At 39.9% G+C, this 22651-nt stretch overlaps 1 protein-coding gene across 1 annotated transcript in view; it reads left to right on the forward strand.

The window, feature by feature from the left end:
• The first annotated feature begins 376 nt into the window (after positions 1–376).
• Positions 377–22651, forward strand: part of trpm3 (transient receptor potential cation channel, subfamily M, member 3) — a 162629-nt gene continuing 140354 nt past the window's right edge. Inside the window, exons 1-3 of the mRNA XM_037098196.1 lie at positions 377–467; positions 1474–1632; positions 3357–4760. Coding sequence (XP_036954091.1) covers positions 4557–4760 — 204 coding nt within the window. The 5' untranslated portion in view covers positions 377–467; positions 1474–1632; positions 3357–4556. The remainder of the gene's footprint in view (positions 468–1473; positions 1633–3356; positions 4761–22651) is intronic.

A 22651-nucleotide genomic window follows, 5' to 3' on the forward strand; every position in this document is an offset into this window, starting at 1 on the left:
TGTGTGTGTGTGTGTGTGTGTGTGTGTGTGTGTGTGTGTGTGTGTGTGTCTGTGTGTGTGTCTTTGTAACATAAAACATGAATATTCTTGCAGGCTGTGGGGCAATGTGTGTGTTTCATGGATGTAATGATGTGAAATTCTACATGAGTGTGCATTGTGTTACACGGGAGGATTTTAATGAGGCACTGATGATGCAACATCTAAGTTTTCGGGTTAGTAGCCATGGCAACCACACGACCCTGTGTAGGTGGTTCTTTAATGTTAAAGGAAGGGGGTGGCGCTGGGAGACAGGAGGAAGGCAGATGTCAGTGAGTACACACCGAGGGTAGTCCAAACTTTAAACGTACCATGACAAATGTCCTCAAAGCCCTATGGGTGAAATGTGCAACTTTTATATCCCTTCCTGCTTTTCAGAGTGTATGTTTTCTCACTCTTTGTCACAGGGTTTCTCAGGCTTTCTGCACCCAGTAAGTTGTAAGACACTTGATTTACTTTGTTTCAGAGCCAGAGCCATGAGATAACATCCATCCTATTTGTCTTGCTTCTTTCATGAAATCATAATTTAAAAATTATTCCTCCAGTCTCTTGTTTTCCCTTTGCGTGTGTTGAAAACCTGTGTGTAATCTCACTGTCAAATACATTTTCACATTACTGAGTTTGGAAAGGTTGTAAAAGAGGCAGTTGTATGAGTGGGTTTGATGTTATCATGAATCAGGATAAAGTTAAGGAGGTTCTGCGTTTAAATAGCAGTCGCAATATGTACCTGCCCTCCACAAGAAGGAGAATTTGCGGACGAAGTAAAATCGCCGTTACCATGGTGTCTTCCAAGAATATCTGTGTATAGTATTCAGCTTGGTCAAGTTTGTTCTCTATTTCTCCACGATCTCTAGTCTGGCTTTTGTTGCAGCCAATCTTTATTAGAGAGCCAAATTCACGTCCCCTTCAGTGGATCCTATGGGACCTTGTTACGTAAAAACTTTGGATGTTAGTGAGCGGTGAGAAACAAATCCTTTATTTGATTCAGTTTGTGCCGTGAATTACCCATATGTTTCTTAATCAAGACTACATTTTAACCCTAACCCTCAAGTCAATAACGTCACTGTTTGTCCTAAAGATAGAAAAGTATCAGGTTGTTTTGTGGGTATTAACCGCTCAGTCAACCACATCGTCTCACTCAATATACATCATTAACATGGCCGCCAACTCGGCACAGAAAAGGTACTAAAATGGATGAAAATCACAATAAATCTGGTCATGTGAGAAGAGAGTTGGTCAGCTTTTACTATGAAGGACCAGCTGTACAACATTTAACTCATGGGGTTTGAAGAAGACGTCAGTAACTCGCTTACACTGTCACAACTGTTTTATAATTAGTTTGATAATTCGAAGTCTCATGTTTCATAGTTCTATGACAAACTATGACTTGGAAATTGACAAACTCAATCACATCTCTGATTAATGGCACAATTCAAGTGGGACTGCCTCTTTCCATGAGGGGAAACCGGAAGGGGCGTGACTTTGCCTCTCAGTTGAACTGGACTCCTAGTGGTGGCATTCAGTAAAGACACGCAGCTGTAAACGGAGCTAAATGACGGAGGAGGCAGAGCAGCAGGGCGCCCCCAGGTACCACAGGTAAGATGAAGACAGCAGTGATGAAACTTAATTCACCATACACACACTGAAGCTATGGTGATTGTGTATTTATTGTCCTCAGTTGCAATAGTGGTGTTTAGCTGGGAAGTTTTGCTGTCAACAGTCACTAGCATGCAAGTTAGCTATGCTAAAAACGTTAATGACAGTATTGTTGACACCTGTGACAGAGAGCCTCCAAACAAAAGATTCGCTTGGTCATTCTTCCAAAATGAAAAGTCCTCCTCCACATATGGTGTTAAAGGCCGATAAAACACATAACTAGCAATACTACATTGAACTGTGTATAGCAGCTTTTAATTAAGTGGCTAATTTTTAATACAAGCTTATTACCATTGGAGCAGTTTCTGCACGGTGTAGACTAAGACCTACTTTTCCTCCTTTCACTCTTTGTTAAATATATAATTCATTTTGATGTCGAAATTTTGATGTGAGTTTTTACATTATTCACAGTAAATGGAAAGGAAACTGAACAGATGAAATTAGGTCTGCACAATTCATTGAAATGTAATAGAAATCACAATATGACCAAGTAAAATGTCCAACCCGCACATGGTTCTCTTATTTGATAAAGGTAAAGCGTCAGACTAAATACTTATGTCTTTGCCTAGAGATCTTGTGCTCCAGATATTAGAGTCTGTTTGGTACAGACTCTTAACAAATAGTAAATAGTATTTAAAAATAAAATAGAATTGTGATGCAAAAATGATCATTCACATTAATGGTGAATTCATAATATGATGCAGCCCTTGCCAAAAGTCAGTGCTACTGGAGAAAATGTTGAGTTTGCTCTTTACTGTCAGGCAAGCGGAGTAATGTTCTTTTTACAAAATGCTTTAACAATTTACAACACCTACTTTCTGCAACCAGCATTATTTGCATTATTACTTATTGATTCATCTGCTGAACATTTAATGGTTATAATATGATAAGCAGGGCTATCATTTCACAGAGTCCAAGTTGACGTCTACAAATGTCTTGCCTTGTCCAACCTACAGTTCAAAACCCCAAGTTATTCATTTTCATTTGGTATCATATTACGAGTTAAGCTTCAGTGTAACTCTTTGTATTTTGCCATTTCGGTTCAGCTTTGATGAAATATATAATGATTGGCAGAAAGTTAATTATTGTTTCAGTGATTCAATAGTGAGGGCTTACTTTGAACTCCCCATGGTGTCATTCTATGTTTGATCAAAAGTGGTGATTAGTTGTTTTTCCTTCCCTGCCTCTCAGTCTCCCTCCTTCTCAACCTTTAGATAATATCCGTTGGGATTTTTCACTTTCCCTGTCTCTCACTTACTTGAAAATACAATCTCTCTCTCTCTCTTTCTCCCTCTCTCTCTGTCTCTCTGTCTCTCTCTCTCACTCACAGACACATAAATACACGCAGGAGTACCTCCTGCGTGTATTTATGTGTGGTGAGTGGTTGCTCGGAGCGACGACAAGGATGTCCCTGGTGTTCAGACACTGTCAACTCTCGTTTCTTGGTCTCCCTGTCTCTCTCCTGCCATCTCACGTGCCTTCTCTCTCTCTCTGTCTGTCTCTCACTCTGCCTCCCTCATCTTGTTTTGTAATATCTTTTTCTCATCTTATTTTGCCAAAATCGACTCAGTGTTTTCGTTTGTCATAGAATAACAAGTATTTTATTCACACACAATTGCACCTGAAGAAAATACTCACCTGCTGTCAACTCCACAACTCCACAGCACAGCTGAAGACTTTGAAGTGTGATGGCGAAGAGAAGATGATCATTAACGCAACCAAAACACGAAGAGAAGATCTCAACTGCCAAATTATATAGGTATCATCCTATATTCTTCAATGGCAAAACAAAAGTGGTATAATTTATGAACTGTGAACCCACAAAGACAAAGGAGAGAAAGAATAAGAAGGGGAAGTTCCGTACGTCGCACAGAAAAGAAGGAGATGGCGAGATTGTAAATGAAAGCTTGGGGAGGAAGAGGAAGAGGAGAGGGAGGAGATGGAGGTTTAGTGGCTGTGGGTATTCAAAGCACAGTGTACACAGTGAGAGACTGACTTACTGAACAGGGTGTCTGTCTCTCTGCCTCTCAGTCAGCTTAAAGCAGCTCTGCACAATGCTCAACAGGAACCCGACACTCCAGAGACTCTGGCTTGTCACTTCGTTTTTCTTGTCTGGTAACCTTATTTCCCCCCCTCTCTCCACCTATATTGCTGTCATTTGCTCTTTTTTTCTTTTCTTTCTCTGACCACTGAGCTCCTTCTTATTATTTTGTCACTGACTTGAAGCCCCTCTCACCCGGATTTGAAAATCGTACCCTCCAACCACCTCCTCCTCTCCCTCCCTCCCTTCCCTTGCCTTGTTTCCCTGTTTCTCTCTCTCCCTCTCTCTCTCTCTCTCTCTCTCTCTCTCTCTCTCTCTCTCTCTCTCTCTCTCTCTCTCTCTCTCTGTGAGGAGGGAGAACAGCATCAACGGCCGAGCCACAGTAACAGCACATGCAACAGGGTGCAGACAGCACCTTCTGCGTCGCCACCTCTCCTCTTTGACTCTCATCATCCCTCACAGAAGAAGGCTACAGTGAAGAAAGGAAGATCACAGGTGTGCAGCCGAGCAGGTGAAGATCTGTTTTCCCTTCCCTTTGATCGAGAGTTCAGAAGAGGAAAAAGTGGAAAAAAAAAAAAACGGTTGACAAAGGAGTCAGAAATTTCTCTTGCACAATCTTAAGGTGTGAAAAAAGTGAAAAAAGAAGAAAAAGGAGAAGAGACCCAGAAACTGAGAAAATCCTGGTAGTCCTGTAAGCAGCAGAGTTCAGTGTGGAGTGAAGTGAAGATGCCACCTGTGGCACGATTCTGATTAAAGAACAGCCTCCTTGACTCAGTGTGGCTGCCCTGTTTCCCACGTTTCTTTGACCGAATTTTAAACACCAATGGCTTCCAAGAAGAAGTGGGCCGAGAGGAGGGAGTTGCGCAGGGACCGGACATTCTCCACCCGGGACGATTCATCTGTTGCGTCCGGGACATCTGGCCCAGGGCGTCCCACCACCAGGGGGCGTTTCTCAGAGTCGTGGAAGAGGCTAAGCTCCAGAGGGGGGTCCACCAAGAGGGGGGCGCTCAACTCTCAGCAGCCACCGGTAAGATGTTTCGAGGACACACAGGCCCTCTCTACATGTCCCCCCAAAGATTAATCAATGACCTGGGTGCTGGGAGGGAAATGGGACAGGAAAAGCTGCTGTCAAGCTAGCACCTTGCCTGAGAGGGAGTTAAGCAGTAGTGAAGGATTAGGGGGTGAATGGATAAGAGGAATCTGGAAGACTAACTTGTTGGTTGACTTACCAGTTTAGTAGTGACAAGATTATTTATTCTGCAGCACTTCTTGCCAATACTTAAGCATCTTCAGTGATAAAAGGCATAACCATTAGTTAAAGTGAGATGCTTTTCTTTGGCTGTTGTGCAGTTATTTTTAGCTTTACAACTCCCTCCATCACCTGTTACCTTAGAAACCAGGTACTTTAATCAGAACAGAAGAGCTTGCTTAATTTTTGAGATGTTTTGTGTACTCTATATCATAGAATACTAAATTATGTTTTTTTTTTTTACAAGTATTCTCTATACGAAAACAGATTAGCTTCTAATTTTTAACTTAAATATTGCAAGGTATTCAAAGCTTGTCATCTAATGGAAGACCACAAAATGACATCTACTAAAGCCTGTCAGTGATAATGGTGTCTGTGCTCCCTGTACATAATCAGTAAATTGACCCAAGGGCCAGCCTGACACAAACCCTCGGCACCCAGTCGATCTTTCTGTAGCATGCGATAGTGATTAACTCCTTGAAATAACCTGGTGTTTGGTCCAAGGATGAGAGAAGCCCTGAGGAGAACTGAGTTACATTTGCAAGGTAGCCATCTTTTAATAGGCAACTGTTTGTTTTAAATGATAAATAATGATTAAATTATAAATGATAAATTTATAAATGATTGCACAATAATGAACAGTGTTTCAGTGACTTTTGCGTGTGCATCAGTTAAAACTCTGCCATCTCAGACTTGTTCAAACATGCACTTGAAATAAGAGGGCAGGTTTGTTTTGCTTGTGCCAGCTGGTTTTGTTGGCATCAAGTGACATGTGGTGTAACAGTAAAGCAATGATGGCCAGTATCAAGAAGTATTGGATTCTTGAGGATTTTTATAGCCAAACATTACCTGCTGGTGAAGGCTTATTATGGAATATTAATTAAATATCAACAGGACAACTGACAGCTGGTGGGCTTTGAATGACTTATTTCTCCAGTGGAGCGTTTGTTCATGGTGTGAAATCACATTTTTAATAATATTGAAGTATAGTAATTGTTTAAGGACAACTGAAGGATTGTGAGAGAAACACTGCACTTGCAGAACTTGTGATACACCCAAAGACACAATGCAGCTGTTAGTATTTGTGATATTACTATTACTTACTAAAATTTGCTGTTAAACAGCGTTGGGAGAAGAGATGCACAACGTGGAATATTTTGAGCTGATTCCGATAATCAATAATTTCCTGCTTCTCATGGCCGACAGCGATACGATACATTTTCATATTTTAAAAAGAAGTCAGATGTAGTTGATGCACACCTGCGGGTGAGGAAGCCTAAGATGTAGTGAGCAGAGGCAGATGATTTGATAAGATCTGATAAGATTTGTTGTATTAAATCTCATAGATTTTTTCCTCCTCTCTGAACCCTTGTGCAATATGTATTACAAGTTGCTACTATAAAAAACGCCCACACCTGCAGCGGCATATTTTGCTCTCTAATCTACATTGCCCGAATCTACACAGGTACAGATGTTTGATGTTACAAATGCAACAGATTTGCACTCTCTTTCTTCTTCTAAATGATGCACTTGTTAATGAAAGCAATTTGGCTCAATATCATTCACTCTACGCATTATTGGCTAAAATATTAGTAATTTGATTCATGGCCAATTATACATTTCCCATAGTGCATTCCTAGTTGGGAGATATTGAGAGAATGGTGAAAGAGGAATCTCTGACTGTTTTGGAAACTGGTTGCATACATACACTCAGACTCTGTCTTACTCTTCTCTTTTGTTATCTGTTTGTTTGGTCCCTGCACCTGCTTCGCCGTGCTGAGTTGCTTATAGTGCTTGAAAACTGATATGCCCTATGTCTTCTGGCAGGCTGGTTTGAGAAATGTCTCAAGAGCCATTGTGGCGTTGATAAAAGATCTCTGTGATGTGGATCTGATGGATCTGGGGTCCCGTCCACTCTATTTTTGAAATGTAGAGCTTCACTGATGTTTATGGATCAAGGTCAGAATAACTAAAGCTGGCTGCTAGCTTGTGCTCATGGACTTCTGTGGGGTAATATTGGCAGCGATATCTGAGCAGGGAGATGTGTGGGAGACAGAGATATGAACGGTTGGAGATGCAAGGTCCATTTCTGGTTTTCAGTTGTGTCCCAGTAACCAGAGCTATTTTGTATTAAACACATACACAGATATAAAAAATCTGAGGAGAAATGTGTGAAACTTACTGTAAGGTTAGAGGCTGTCTGTCAGCTTTCTCACATATGTGATTAAGGCCTATCTAAATTAATCAGTATATTTTTATAACAGTAGAACATGTGTGTGTGCTGCCATCATTTAAGTTTGTGTGTCACTGTGCACAAAGAGACACTAATCCTGTTCCCTTTGGATTTGTGTTGCCTGGATATGGACCACAGAGCGATACCACCACAACACCACTGCAACTCTCACATCACTTTGAATCAGCAGTCATTTGTAATGGCCAGGTGTGTTTATTACTCAATGGGTGAGCCTTTCTGTGTGTGACTGACAGAATGAGTTAGACAGAGACTGAAGAAAAGAAATTGGAAAAGAAAAGTGAAGGAGAGATGTAGAATTGGTCCTCAGGCACTCATCGATAGTGCTGAATGAAAAAGACAAGGAGAATTGGAGGCAAAGATGGATGGGAGGAGTGAAAGAGAAGAGTTTTATGATAATCAGCAGTCTGGATTCAAGTTGTCATGTCATTGTCCATAGTCACTTATCCCTTTCCAAGGGGTTGCAGGGTGTTGCTGCTGTAGCCAATCCTAGCCTTGTCTCAGGGCGAGGGCAGGGTACTCCCTGGACAAGTCGCCAGCTCATCGCAGGGCCCTCACTGATGAGCAATGTGGGGTTCAGTATCTCGCTCAAGGACACTTCGACATGCAGCTCAGCCCTGCCCAGAGCCGGGATTTGAACCGGTGACCTTCCGATCACTGGTCGACCTGCTCTACCCGCTAGCAAGCATTTTTTTGTTGAAGGGGCGTCCGCCGGATTTTTGTGAACACAGTGTCTCAGGAACACCTTGAGGGAATTTCTTCAAATTTGAAATGAACTTCCACTTGGTCTCAAGTATGAACTGATTAGATTTTGGTGGTCAAAAGTCAAGGTCACACTGACCTCAGCTCTGTCTTGTTCTCATGGATGTGATATCTCAAGAACACCAAGAGGGAATGTCTTTGAATTTAAACCATGAGGTGGTAATTCTAGCTGTTCTTCTGTTGGATTGATTGAAGTAATACTGTAAGCAACTTGATGAAATAGCAAGATATGTGAGTCTCTCTGCTCTTATGCGTAGACAAAAACTTAATACTGACAAAGTTATTTACTAATATTTTGCTATAACCCTGGTTAAGATTTACCCCTAAATTTGGTTTGGATCTGTTGTTTTGAATCAGTTTGTGTCATCCTTCACTCTTTATTAGCATGTGAATGCCCTGCAGTTCATCAAGCCATCTGTGGCTCATGGAGGCCTTCTGCTCAGTACAGTTAGAGAAATCCCCTGTTGCTTTCATAGCAAGACCGGGATGTTTTACAGCATTATATTGACTATGTAATGTCTGTTTGTGTGAGTTTTCTGTGCTTTGTTGTGATTTATTTTTTATGTGTGGAATAGCATGTCATGAAGACTGTCCCTTAGAGAATATGGCAGTGCAGCTCATACCATCATCCTAATGCTTCTTGGCTGTTATGAGCCTCATCTCATGGCACCTCAGTGGGACCACAATAGTCTAGAAAACACTTTGCCCTCTGTAATCACCCATATATTCAGAGTGTGACTTTAAAAACCTACATAACCCATTTGTTTCCTCTCCTCAGTGGTCTTAAGTTGCTCTGATTAGTGTCATTGGTGCTCACTCTGTGTTCCTTGAAATTTCTCTAATGTTAAGAGAGAGAAAAATAACACCAGGTTACACCATACTGCATTCATCGTGTTCACTTTCAGCTCTTTCAGCAGAATAATAGAAGCTCTGAAATAACTCTTAAATGGGGGACTTTCCTTGAGAAGATTTTATAGGAAATTAGTTGTGATGATCTTTTTTTTTTGATGTACCCGAGTCAAATTTTCATGCAAAAGCATAATTACGACGAAAAAGCCATTTTTAAGATTTATCGTATTTTCGTTTTCATCGTTAAATTTGAAATGACTGTAGGAAACACTGCATTGAGAGCAGACTGAGGCCTTAGCTTTTCGCTCACATGGATTACTTTTACATAGTTTACTACATTATTTGAAACTTTGGCCGTATTTTACATCAACACAGGGTCGCTCGTGGTGATAAACCTAGGGAGAAGTGTCAGCCAAATCTGCATCCTCTCTCAGCTTTATGGAGCTTTATGGAGTTTAAGCTCAGCTCAGTCCAAAACATAAATATTGGGTTTCACTTTGCTCTCTGCTGGTTTTTGGCCACAGTGGGCAGCTGTTAAAAGTGAGAAAACACAAAAACTGGCAGACAGACATAGTCAGAAACTAGCTGGAGAAAAGTTAAGTTAAGGATTTAGCAGCTTATGAGCCAGATTTCTCGTGGGATTGGCTAAGACCAAAAGCAAAGCTAGTACTGACCTTACAATTGCCAGGTGGCCAGAAATACCGTTCCAAGTGAATGTTACTCTGTAATGTGTGGATGTGTAATTAAGCAACTGTTTGCTGGCAGGTTTGCCATATTCCCTTGAAAGGTGATGACATGTCAAAGCTTTTCACACTGTCTCCAGGTCCCCAACAAATCACGAATTGCAGATGATCATTATATAGTTTTCTCCAACACCACACACTATATCATTATATATTACAATTAGAGTACAAATATAACAGTGTCTCTATCTGACCTCTGGTCTCTCTTCAGGCACAGCACTCATACATACATACTTGCATAATAAGAGAATTAACAACTACTGATTATTCACTGCTATATTGAAAGGAAAAGGTTTGGTTTCATTATTAAAATTTTAATTTGTTCTTTTTGGATCTGCTGTACCATGGGGAAACAAAGTGAATGTTTGAATGCTCTCATTGGATTCTTTCTGCAAGGAACCCAACTGTAGTAATATTTCATGAGAAAGAGTTTGGAAATAAGTGGCGCATTTGTCGGTTCCTGGAAATGATGCATGGTTCAGTGATTTGTGTTGTCTTTAAAAATGGATGATTTTGGTACAGATCGGTGGCTCATACAATTAAAAGTGTTTTCTGTGGAAATCTGGCATTTGTTCTGTGATCTGCAAAATGACAACTTTTCAACACATCGGAGTTCTGAAAAACAGTAATAGTATGTTTATAGTCTTGTTTGGTGCCTTGAAACCACCTGGAAACTGTTTTCTAAATCAGAAGTGTATCAGTATGCTCACTCAAAGAAGGAGTTCAACCAGTTGTCAGTTATGTTATGTAGCTATGTACTTAACATCTATTATATAACCTCAGATGCAGCAAGTCATCATCGTGTCATCAATATTGACAATGGGATCCATAAAGATGCAGTCAGTGCTTCCTGTCTGTCAAGAAATTGGGGATTTATTGACAGGTGAGATTGATCAGTTGAGGTGTTGTGGAATAATAAAACTCATTCAGTCACATTCATTCAGACGTTTCAGATGAACTTGCAATTCTGTACAGCTTTTTCAATCTACTGACCACTCAAAGCGCTTTAAAACACTCATCACAATCACCCATTCACACACACATTCATACACTGATGGCAGAAGCTACCATGTAAGGTTTTCAGGAGCAATTTGGTTCAGTATCTTGCTCAAGGATACCTCGGGATGCAGCTGGGGGAGCTGCAGATTTGGACCAGCAATCTTCTGATCACTAGAGGACCCACTCTACCTCCTGAGCTACAGCGCCTGTCACCAGCAAAAATCTGAATATGGTTGTGTTGATAGAAATCACAGCGATGTTCAGCCCTCCCGACCGAGACTTCAGCGAACTTTCCCCCAGAAAACAGCCTCCGTCCCCGCAAGTGACAGAGTCACATAGCGACCTGTTTACTGATGGCGATTATGTAATAATGTAATTTAGCGCGAAAAACATAACTCTTTCACTTTCCACGATGTTTAGGGGGCCGGGTTCTCAATCACTACACATTATAAATGGTCCGCGGGTTTAGACTGGGAGGGGGGACACCTGGAAACACACCGACGTCATCATCATGACGTGTACTGTCACGTCTCTTTAGGAGCTGCAGTGCAGCTTTCTGTGTGAATTATACAGCGGTTTGTCTTAACTCAAGCGGTGCTTCGCTCTGTGTGAACGACCAATGGCGCAGAATTGACAAACCGCCGCTGTGGCCATTCTCAGCCTCTGCGGGTACTACCACTTCCTGTTTGGGACGATGCGTCATCCCAGCCCTAATATCAAATGTTGTGTGTTATGTGTCATATAGAAAATTTCCATTTGTAAAAAATGTTGCATATAGAAAAATTAAAAGCATTGGGATTGTTCTTTTTTTTTAAAAGTGTCTTCTATGAACTGTGGGTGATTTCTTAGATAAAGAAATTCAAACTTACGGAGAATGGCCATAACGGGCTCAAAAGAGAGAGAGAGAGAACCATCATGGACTTAATGACTTGACAGCAGGACTGCCCTGGACCCTAGTGGACTTACCGGGAACGCCCCTCAGAGTCTGTGGGTATGGACATTGGGATTGGCCCTTCAGTGAAATCAGCACTACCATCAGTGAACTGGAAAGTGTATTTTGCTGAAAGAAGAGCAAAGCACGACACTGCAGATGTTTTTTGATGGGAAAAATGTTTTTGCTCTTCTCTTGATGAGTATCGATAATAGTTAGATTTACCCATTTCCTGTGCTGCCTTACTGTTGACCTGAGGGGCAGATGGTGGTGTGATGGTATTTCCAAAAGGTTTCTAGTGGCTCCTTTCCAGATGGTTCTAGTGGGGTGCCTGGGCACTCAGTCATGTCAACTTGATGCAAAAGTTTTGTTTTCTCTTCTAAATTGAAGATAAGGGTCTATAGAACAATTTTGGTCCAAGGGCCATGAAACCAGATTGAAGGAAAATAGTTGTTTGGCCCATTTTCTAAAATGACCAAAGTCGGAATTATGTTTTTTTTAAAAAAGGTCTTACATTTTCTTACATTTGCTCTGTAACATTATTTGTATTTCTATTGCAAGTCAGTACTATGTGGGGAATCAACTGTTGCTCAAATATGGAAGTTTTGAAAATTATGGTATGGCAAAAATCTCAGGTGGCTTTCATACCTTTTTTAAATTAATTATATTAATACCTGTAGTAACTTTGGAGAATTTCCTGAGTATTGTTAATAAGGGAAGGTGTTTATTATTTATTCCATTTCACATACAGTAATTTGGTTTAGGCCTAATGTATGTCAAGAACATTTTACAATCTTACATTTCATGCTCTTTAGTTATTTATCTTCTTTTCCTCATTTCCTTATTTTCTCTCTTCTGTTGCTTTGATAGATTAAGTTCATTTGTCTGTGGGCCTCATTTGCAAAGTCCATTCAGTCCACGTAGGAAGAGTGAAGAAATGCCTGAAGAATACAGTAAATCCATTGTGCATTTTTATTGATGCTTACTGGATAAGTTCTCACTGTGTGTGTGTGTGTGTTTATATATATATATATATATATATATATATATATATATATATATATATATATATATATATATATATATATATATATATATATAGTTACTGCTGAACATGCATTGTGTGCCAAAAACAAACAGACATTAAGAAACACATCACATCACATGTTTACGCCTACCCAAGTTGCAGCTTTTTGGAAAAGAAGGAATATTAGACTTCACATTGCAGCCTTTACCTTGCTGCAGATGTGCCAGCTTTTCTATCTAAAAGGGGCTAAAGACTGCCAAGAATCAGCTGTTCCACGACGTATGAAGTATTTGTTCCCTCATCTCCCTGCAGGGAGATACTCTCTGTGAGTCATATGACCATGCTAAATATGACTTCTCTTTCCTCAAACTGGAATTGTGAGCCCCAACTTGAAGTGTTCCTGGCCCTCAAACTGCATTCACAAACAAGAAGCAAGAAGTTGTTCGAACTCTTGCACAAATATAAGCTGAGCCTGTCAGATTGGTGCATACTGGAGAAACGGATGTGATTGTAATCCTTCTGAGTAATTTCCATCACATCAAGGCTGTGAATGCGGCTGCAGAAAGCTGCAAAAACAACCAGAATGATTTCCCTGGACACAATCGTCACAAACTTGGGCATGACTACATGCAAAGCCATGGCTCTCTTCCATGCATTCACTGGACACCACATCTTCTTTTAAGTGTAAGGGCAAGCGATCCTGCTGCAAGTTGATGCACAAAGTGCCATTCCTCATGGTGAAATTTGCAACCATGGTTGACACTCCATTCCAAACTTCACCAAGAATGAAAGAAGTGGTGGCAAAATGTGTCTGTTGGCTGTATTCCAGTGACTCAAATGAAAAGACTGATGTTAATCTTCTCTGAATGAGACTATTGTCAACGAAGTCGAGGGATGTGAAGAGAATTCCCCAAAGGAGTGATGCTTTGGATCAACATCTCAAAAGGTGTGTCCTCTAAGCAAGCAACTGGATGACAGCAGTGACAGTGGTATGTATTGTGTAAATATATTATATGAACATTTCTAATGAATTAGTACATTATTAATTAATCAATTAATTGCATTTTTAATTCAGGTCCATGATTCCTGTCCTGAACCCCACTGATCATGGATAGAAGGAAGAGGATCTTTGCTGCTTCCCATTTGAAGATGGGAAGCAGCAAAGATGTATTGAATCTAGATGTGAAGTGCAGCTGTAAAAGCACTTGTTCAAGTAGGTCTACCAGCTCTGGGTGCAAGTGCATGACAGAAAAGCCAAGCTGTACATGTCTGTGCAAGTGTAAGTGTGTGAAATAGCTCGAACTGTGGAAGTTCCAGGACTCTGTGTGTAACTGTAAAGATTATTAAAAAGAAACACCTGTTTTACATCACCAGGCCTATGATTTTTAATCTATTTTCGAAGTGATACTGGACAAAATATGGGTTGTATTAGTCATATGACAAAGATATCAGTTGCTACTCCTGATCCTGAATCAATACATGCATATTATTTTCGCCTCAGATAATCTAATCAAGAGTTATAACAGCTACCATTTTTTATGAAGGCTGGTGGTGGGTTGGGAGCCATCAACGCCCCCTAGAGGGCAATTTTTTGACAGGCCTGTCTGGCCCGCAGACCAAAATTCTTCTATGGACCCTTACAGAGAACTTAGAAGTGTCAACGAAACTTTTGCATCAATTTGAAATGAAAATGACAAATTGCCTATACGCAAATGCCACTATTCTGTGTGACAAAGCACCTGGTGTGTCTGATTTTTTCAGGAAGCAGGGAAGACTGTGCACAGTTTAACATTCCCTGTTTTTTGCATATGAACAGCCAAAAAAACACCAACCTCAAAATGTCAAATTTACACATGGTCAAGGTGGAAAAAGTATGTATTATTGAAGCAAAATACCACAAAGTGCAAGGGGTAGAGACTTGGCTAATTAATTATTATAGGCATATATACACTGAATTGTTGGACAGCTGTGTGTTGGCATTATTGAAACAACACATTTGGCTGATATACTTCCTGGTTTGGCTGTAATAAAGCAGGTAATTGGGAAGAAAGAGACCACCACCATCTTTGGCGTTACATACATTTCTATTTCTCCTCAAAGTGCTCTCTTCCAAGGACTGCAGTACTTAGTATTCACTGAGATTCACTGCACTCAGTTTACAGTAAGTTATACCCCTCAATGGCTCATGAATACTGTCAGGTATTTGAGTCAGAGACCAAAAGACAAAAAGTAAACACATTCAAGGGCTGTCCAGTAGTTATTACTTATACATTCCATTCATTAAGTTTTGGCTGCACCTGTGCCTTCATTGAGTTTCATGAAATATATGGTCAGCCTTTCACTTGTTTCTATTGAACAGTGGTACTTTACTGTTTTTCTAAGCAGCCTCATCATGCTGAGTTCTCCAGGCTGTGTGTTTGGCAGGATATGACTGTGTGGTTCTTTTGCAAAGACAGAATAATATGAGTATGAAAAACTGTCCCACAAGGCTTTTGCTGCCTCAGTAAAGTTTAGAGACTCTGTAGGTGAGATTATGTGCTGTACTGAAGTTAAACTTGATGCAAAGTAGCTGGATTCATATTGAGAATGTGTGAGTTGCCTAGTGTGCACCTGCACCCTAGCCTTTGTCCTTTTGTCTTAGTATTTGTTTGTTTTTTTGACTCACATCTAATGTTGGGTAAATATAGTCATATAATCTGTTTATCTAGTACCCCCTTGTGGCTCCAACTTTGAAATACTAAGAATTAAGGAGACATTGATCACACAAATATTTTCTAACACTGGCATGAAATTGTGTTAAATTTCAGCAATGTAGAGGCACTAACAATAGTTGGTTTACTGAAAACAGTGATAATGTGGCGAGCCACTGTCAGTAGTGCTACAACCAAGTGTGAAGAAAGATGGACTGTACAGATGGTCTAGAAATGGTATTTGGTTGAATCTTGCTTGCACTATTATTGTTTCAGCAAACCTGCATTGTTTCCATTCAGGTTTTCTAATTTCATTAAAACCTTCTTTGTTGTTTGTTTTGGCTGGACTCACTAACCTTAGCTTCATTGTGGTAAAATTGTTCATGATGAAAATCCCAGTGACAATCAGCATCCATTGATGTTTGACGAATGCAAAAACACACAATTATATACTGTTCAGAGCCAGTTAACATTTCTAACTAGACTGTCAGTGCCATCTAAACGTTTCCCTGTTTGCTCTCCTATGACACAATGCAAGTTTTGTCAGTATGCAGCAAGGTGACAGCTCACTTTCAAAAAAGTCAAACAACTGCAGACCACAGAACCTTCTCTGTATGCAGCATACATGGACATGCATCTGTATATGGACAAAAAGGGTAGTATTGCAGGAAACAGTCAGCTAGTAGCTTTTCTTTTCACTAGTCACAGCAATAAACACCATGCCATGTTAACTGTCTGTCAGTGAAAACATTTATTAACTCGAGGACAGGCCAAAATTAAACTTGGCTAATTTGACATTCCTATGATTACTCTGTCATAAATGTTTCATTGTTATTAAACTGAACGGATCTGAAGCTCCAACATCTCTTGCTTCACCTGTTGTTTTGGCGTGCAAAGATATGCAGTGCTTTTTGCAAAGCTATGCTTTGCAAAAAGCACTGCATATCTTTACTACTATGTAGTATATAGCATCAGATTGGACTTGGTTTCAGCAGATGCCCAATATTAGTAAAGGCCAAAAACCTTTATGAGAGTTGGACGTCCATTATCCCTAACAAGGACTGATCTTAACAGTAATTTAGCAAATTTTTGTTCAGTTGGTTTGTCAACAGGGTTTCACAAAAAACTGCTAAACAGGTGTCAGTGAAATTTGGCTGGAGGACGGGTCTCAGCCCAGAACAGTCCCCAGTTACTGCTGCGGATAAAGGGATGGATCCAGGTTTTTTTTCTCACTGTCTGTAACGTTGTGTTTTTTGTCAGTTTCTCAGGGAATAATGCTTGGATCTTGATGAAAAAAAACAGATGTATTTAAGTGGCTGGTAGCTACGATTAAATGCAAAGTTGTACTGTTCGAACTCTATGGAGGTATGCGCCCCGCCAAGTGTAATTCAATCAATCAATCAATCAATCAATCAATCAATCAATCAATCAATCAATCAATCAATCATTAAGCCTGTAATTATGCTCTGTGTTTTGTTAAGTAATTTCTAAAGACAATTTTTTCCACACATTGGTTTAATTGAGACATCCGTCATAGTAGAGCGCAGTCAACGACATAGGAGAATTCGACTTACAGCCCATTTGTAAGTCATTAGTCTTTGTCAATTGTAACACACCTCAAGCTAATTAAAGATAAATTAAGTAGCAGTAGGAAGGGAAGTGAAAAGATGAGAGAGCCATCTGGAGAAATGATAATGGGTGGCAGAAGGATGGAGACAGATGTGTGGAAATGTCACATCAAACCCCACACCACCCTTCAACTATGAGACCAAAACACACCAGGGATCACTAGCGGCAAAACAAATCACCAGAATGACACACTTTTCTTTCTCTTTCATTTGAGCGTAACAGTAGCAGTTGTAGTAATTAGTCTCTCTCAGTCATGCCACCCATGATACATTCATTTCATTTTGGTGGGGCCGAGTTATAACAAACCTGAAGCTGGTATGCCAACACAGCTAAGTCCTCAGCATTTTAATCAGCTTAACAAGTTTCAGTGGTAGACCGGTAGTGCATATAAGCTGGTTAGTTGATGGCAGTGATGGTGTGAGTTTGTGTGTGTGGAGGGTGTTGACTGACATCCGTAGCAACAGTAGCTTGGAAACAGCCCGAAGTATCATGTAGAGTTTGCTTAAGCAGTGAATATGGTGGGAGGTGTTAGATAGTGGGAGAACGTGCCTAAGAGACAAAAGCATCTTTTGGGAGGACAGAAGAACTTATTTGTTTGTGATTGTGTAGATTTAGAGAGGGTTGTCATGGTAATTTTGTTAGGTGTTAGAAAATAAATGTTCTTTTTATTTTATCTCTCTCTCTCAAACACACACAGTGCCTTTTTGTTGTTGTCAATCCTAACTCAGGAGATCTTCTCTATAGATACTATTCAGAGAGATGGTGTGGATGGTGAACTTTTCAGGCAGGGGAGTAGAAAGAGCTAAATGAACTCTGGCCATGAAAAGGAAAAGGGAGGGGAAAGGAAAGAAAGGGGACTGGATTTGATAAGGTCGCTTGGAGAACTTTTGATGCTGAGGTAACCACAGTTGACCCGTCAGACATGATCTGTTTATGTGCGTGTTTGGCATGAGTATGTGTAAAAACATGGGCTGCCTGATGGATGGTGTATTCTGACCTTAAAAACGTTCATCACTTTTGCTGAATTTTGACTCAAGTTGACTCCACTGCCAAGTTGCACTGAACTATCAGAGAGTTTGCCTACAGTTCTGTCTGCCTTTGTCTGTTAAGATCACTAAAAATAGCAAAAAGGAGCTGACAGATTTTTATACATGAAATACCACATCCTACACCACTAAGAGCTGGTCATCTCTCTTGTGGTTTGAAAATGCCATGCAGACAAAAGCACATGCATAGGTGTCAGAAAACATGTGATCAGGCTTCACTAAATTTGTAGATTTAATCGGGCTTTTATTAAACAACTCTTCTCTCCTTCTGTTTTATCAATCCATTTATCGCCCTCTCTTTTCTCTCCACGTTATTTAAAAAAAGGGAGAGGTATTTTGACAGCTCTATAATCTGTTCTTTCTGCCAGGCTTTTGGGAAATTTGTTGACGTGAACTGTAAGAGAACACTGTGAGAGGCTAATGAATTAAATTGAGAAGCTCTTTTTCATTATGTCACAGTAATTGAAGTGTGCCTTTGTACTAAAGTTGGCTTTGTCTACACTTTGTGCTCCTTGCCCTCCAGGTCAGTGGCAAGGATACAGAAGTCAGCTTACTTGTTCGTGCAGATTTTATTGTTGAAGCGAAAGTGTAATCCACTCTACCTGGAGTCAAGGATTAAAAACTGGTTGCTCACTGGGTTGACGCACGCATGCATGCACGCATGCGCACACATGCCCGCACACACATACACACACACACACACACACACACACATATACTGTAGATGCACACAGAAACATACAGAATACAAAACATACAGCATACAGAATAGTAAATTAGCAAATCATGTTCATACATTTCTGAAATAAATAATTAGAGGCACCGGTGTTCATTATCAACAGGGCAGCATGGAGGGAACACATATTCATAAACACAGGGCCAACACAGTGACTTGCCAAAGCAATATTTAGCCTCTTACAATAGGACATGATTTGAGTTGCTCCCCTTATGGATTTGTCAGATTACTGGCATGGGTCCTGATCAAAGCTTTTTTAAACCCTCCTCTAAGAAGCCTTGCTCTGAATTCCTTCTGCTAAATTATCCTCACTCAGACAGAGGAGGAGAGGAACAGAAGAGGAGAGAGAGACATGGACAGAGACGTTTCAGAGATGCTCAGTCATGCCTCAACCAAAATGTCTTCTATTAGAGAGCTGACATTAAATTACAGCTTTTTTGTATGCAGGAAGAAATCCTAGTCTTGGTTTTCTCATTTCCCTTGTTCCTTTCACTGATATTAGTTCTATGGTTTGATGTTATTAACAAAGGTTCAGTATAGGATCTCTACTGGCCACACCTACTGAACTTCCCTGAGCTTTGGCTGCACAATTAATAGAAATATTAATATTCATATATAAAAATTGTACTATGGGCTGGGGAAATATCTAAGGCAGAGGCTTCAATTTTGTTATCATGGTAAAATGTGTTACAACATTTAAAATGAGATACTGGGGTGCTGCAGACATGCCATTGTCTTGTTCCAGATGTAAGAAATGTCACATCATGATTTTGATTGGTTTGGTCAGTAAAAATGAAAATGGTGATGCTGAATTAATCATTAATCATTAATCATTAATCATTCCCACTAATCATGATTCATATTGCAATTGAAATATCTGTAGGATTTTTTTTTTTTTTACCACATGCAGCCCTAGTTTTCAAATTAGTAAGGCCAAAACAATGATCATTTTCATTTTATATTATTCTGCCAATTGTGCTGATTGATTTTCATTCATTTTACAAGAGCCTAAAATCAATTTTCCTCTACAATTACTGTATGTGTTGAACATTACTATTCAGGATTTCTCCCAGGAATTATTTAGTGGAGATAGAACATGCTACAGTCCCCCCATTTTGCTCTGTATGATCACTGCTAGCCCTCCTCAAACCTGTTGCCGAACCCTAGAATTAGGAAACCCTATAAAAGGGAGGTCTGTCTATTTATGTAAATGCAGATATTCTTATTTATGTAAATTTAGACATCTTTAGAGAATAGGGATCTGTTGATTTGAAACCAGTGTTGCACCCTGTCTTTGAACTGTGCTTTGAAGCTCTTCTATCTAAAGACATGAGCTCTGGGCTTTGAGGCTAAGCGTGTCCTCCTATGTGTTTCCTGGTGTAGCGTTGTGGCAATAATGATTGCCATAAAAGCCATTACCAGGGGCCCCGGGGCCACTGGGCTGCGGGTCCAGCTTTATTACACCGACCCGCGAGACAGTAATTACACTATATCTATGTTGCTACGGCAACATGACGGTTCTCAACAGCTAATGCAGAATTTATGTTAGGGGAGTTTGGCATTTTGTTTTCATACACTGTGTGTGTGTGTGTGTGTGTGTGTGTGTGTGTGTGTGTGTGTGTGTGTGTGTGTGTGCATTTAGCTGTACATTTGCCTTCTCAGGGGGGCTCATTTTAAAGACGGAGGAACAAAATGTGGGAGGATGGCATTAGTGGTAATATCCACTATTTCACCTGACTGGTTCCATCCACACAGCTGAGCACTGAGGCCTGATTTTTAGGACAACCTGGAAATACTCCTACGTCAAACACTGAGTGCCCAAAAGCTTTTAGATACAACTAGTCTGAACCAGACTGATCCAAACTGCCTTCTTTGCCAGAGGGAAATTATCTCATCAAAATCTTAGGACCCATATGGCTTGAGTTTGGCATACATAAGCTAATAGTGGCATGTTCAGTATTAGTTTGGTAAAGTAGGCCTGCTTTAAAGGTACAGTAGAAATGTGTCGTTCGTATGTTTCACTTTGTTCCACTTAGTTTCATGTAAAGTTTCTCAACTTGTTCCTGGTCTGAACTAATTAATGAAAAGTCCAGTAAAGCCACACAAGTGTGCTGAAGAATGAGACTTTAAAGACAGCAGTCTACTCTTCAGTATCGGGGTGAAAAGACTGACTGTTCATTATTGTGGCTTCTGACACTGAGCCATGTCTGCATTGCTCTGTTGACTCAGAAGATTAGATTGGCAAGCACCAAAGCTAATCTGGCATTTATAGATTGGTGTGTGTATGTGAGAGACTGATAGGGACTTGGGGGCTTCAGGTATTGCCAGATGGGCACTGCACTGATCTCGTGTTTCTCTCGAGGGAGATAGTCTCATTCTAAAGGAAAAAGGCCCCACCATCACACCTTTTATATGCAATGTCTCCCCTCCTCTCTTGGTTTTTTGTTTTTTTTCATGTGTATTTGGTAAAAAATTGTCTACACTTTGCTAGTGTGCAAATTAAGACTGGATGGAATCGCACTGATGTATCATAGACTGAAGTGAAGTCATTTTTTTCACTACTACCAAGGAAATTTAACAGATGTGATCAAACAAATGTAAGCAACAAAGAATAGATACATAAATCAAATGTTGTGTTCAGCACAGTATGCAAAGGCACTGTCACTTTGTGTTGTGTGAATTGCAAGAGCAGCTCTTAACACTGTTGACAGAGGTACTCTGACACATCCAGCACAGGCCCAGCATTTTTGACACTGCTTCATAATGGTTTTCTTGAATTTCATCTCCACTGGCAACAGTGACTCTTCCAAAGCCCATATAACATCTGGAGTGCAGCAGGTTCCAATTTTTTGGGCCAATCTTATTTTGCCCTGAGGCACATCATATGTAGACAATGCATTATTTTCCATTTGGCAGAAGCTGACGCTTCCTGCCAAGCCCAGCAGCCTCAATCATCTGTCATCTTTACTTAAATGTCTAGTACTGTAGATGTACTGAATACTGAACATCTACTCATTTTATATAGCATAATTATTATTCATGTGGCATCTTAATCTTTTTTGACTGGCCTTTTCCCCGATTCAAGTGCTAATGGGCTCCAAAGGAAGTAAAAAATGTCTCCTTACTACATGGAGGTTGAAGGTCTTTTTCATTAACTAGATAAATATTTTTCATGGGGCGCTGACCAACTAAAGTCTGCAAATTTAAGTATTTAAGGACTGGATTTGGAAGTGAAATCCATATAATATTGTTGCCAATCTAAGTACTTTATCATGCTACAACTACTGTTACAGTCAGATTAGCAAACTGACATTTACAAGATTGTATAAACTGCCAACTCTCTTTTACTACCCTTGAGATTAGGAACGTTAGTCTAGTTTGAGTGTAAAACCACACCAACTGAGCACAATTTAATCTACAAATGTAACCTTAAATTTCACTTGAAGAATTGTATATTAGAGAAATACAAATATTGCATTAATTATAGTGCATTTATCTTAATACAGCTTGCTTTGTAATATATGTCAACAGTTAGCTGGTGTAGCTAACATAAGTATTTTTTGATAAAGCAAAACTGATGTGACTGTGTTATTTATTTGAATTGAATTGAATTAAATTAAATTGAACTGAATAATGAAAAAAAAAAGTTTAAAGGTGCAATATGTAAAAGTCAGCTACCTGTCATGTTCATACTCCAAAACAATAGGGGCATATCACCAGAGTAACTGCTAACTGCTGCTAATGGCAGCTGCCAATAGCTAGTTACCTCAGTAGCCATGCGGGTCATGGTCTTAATGGTTGCAACAATACATAGACATAACATCAGACTAAGCTGCAGAGCTGTAAAAATATGTAGGCAAAATAAACAGTGGATATATCTGTGTTAGATAAATGGTCAAGACTCCATAATCAATCAATGAAAACCTTAGCACAGGTCTGAAACGTCTTGGCTTAATCTTCAAGCTTCTTAAGAAGTATATTGAGCAAAGAGTTTGTACATTTTTGG

The sequence above is a fragment of the Acanthopagrus latus genome, chromosome 5, assembly GCF_904848185.1.
Source record: "Acanthopagrus latus isolate v.2019 chromosome 5, fAcaLat1.1, whole genome shotgun sequence".
NCBI classification, from domain to species: Eukaryota; Metazoa; Chordata; class Actinopteri; order Spariformes; family Sparidae; genus Acanthopagrus; species Acanthopagrus latus.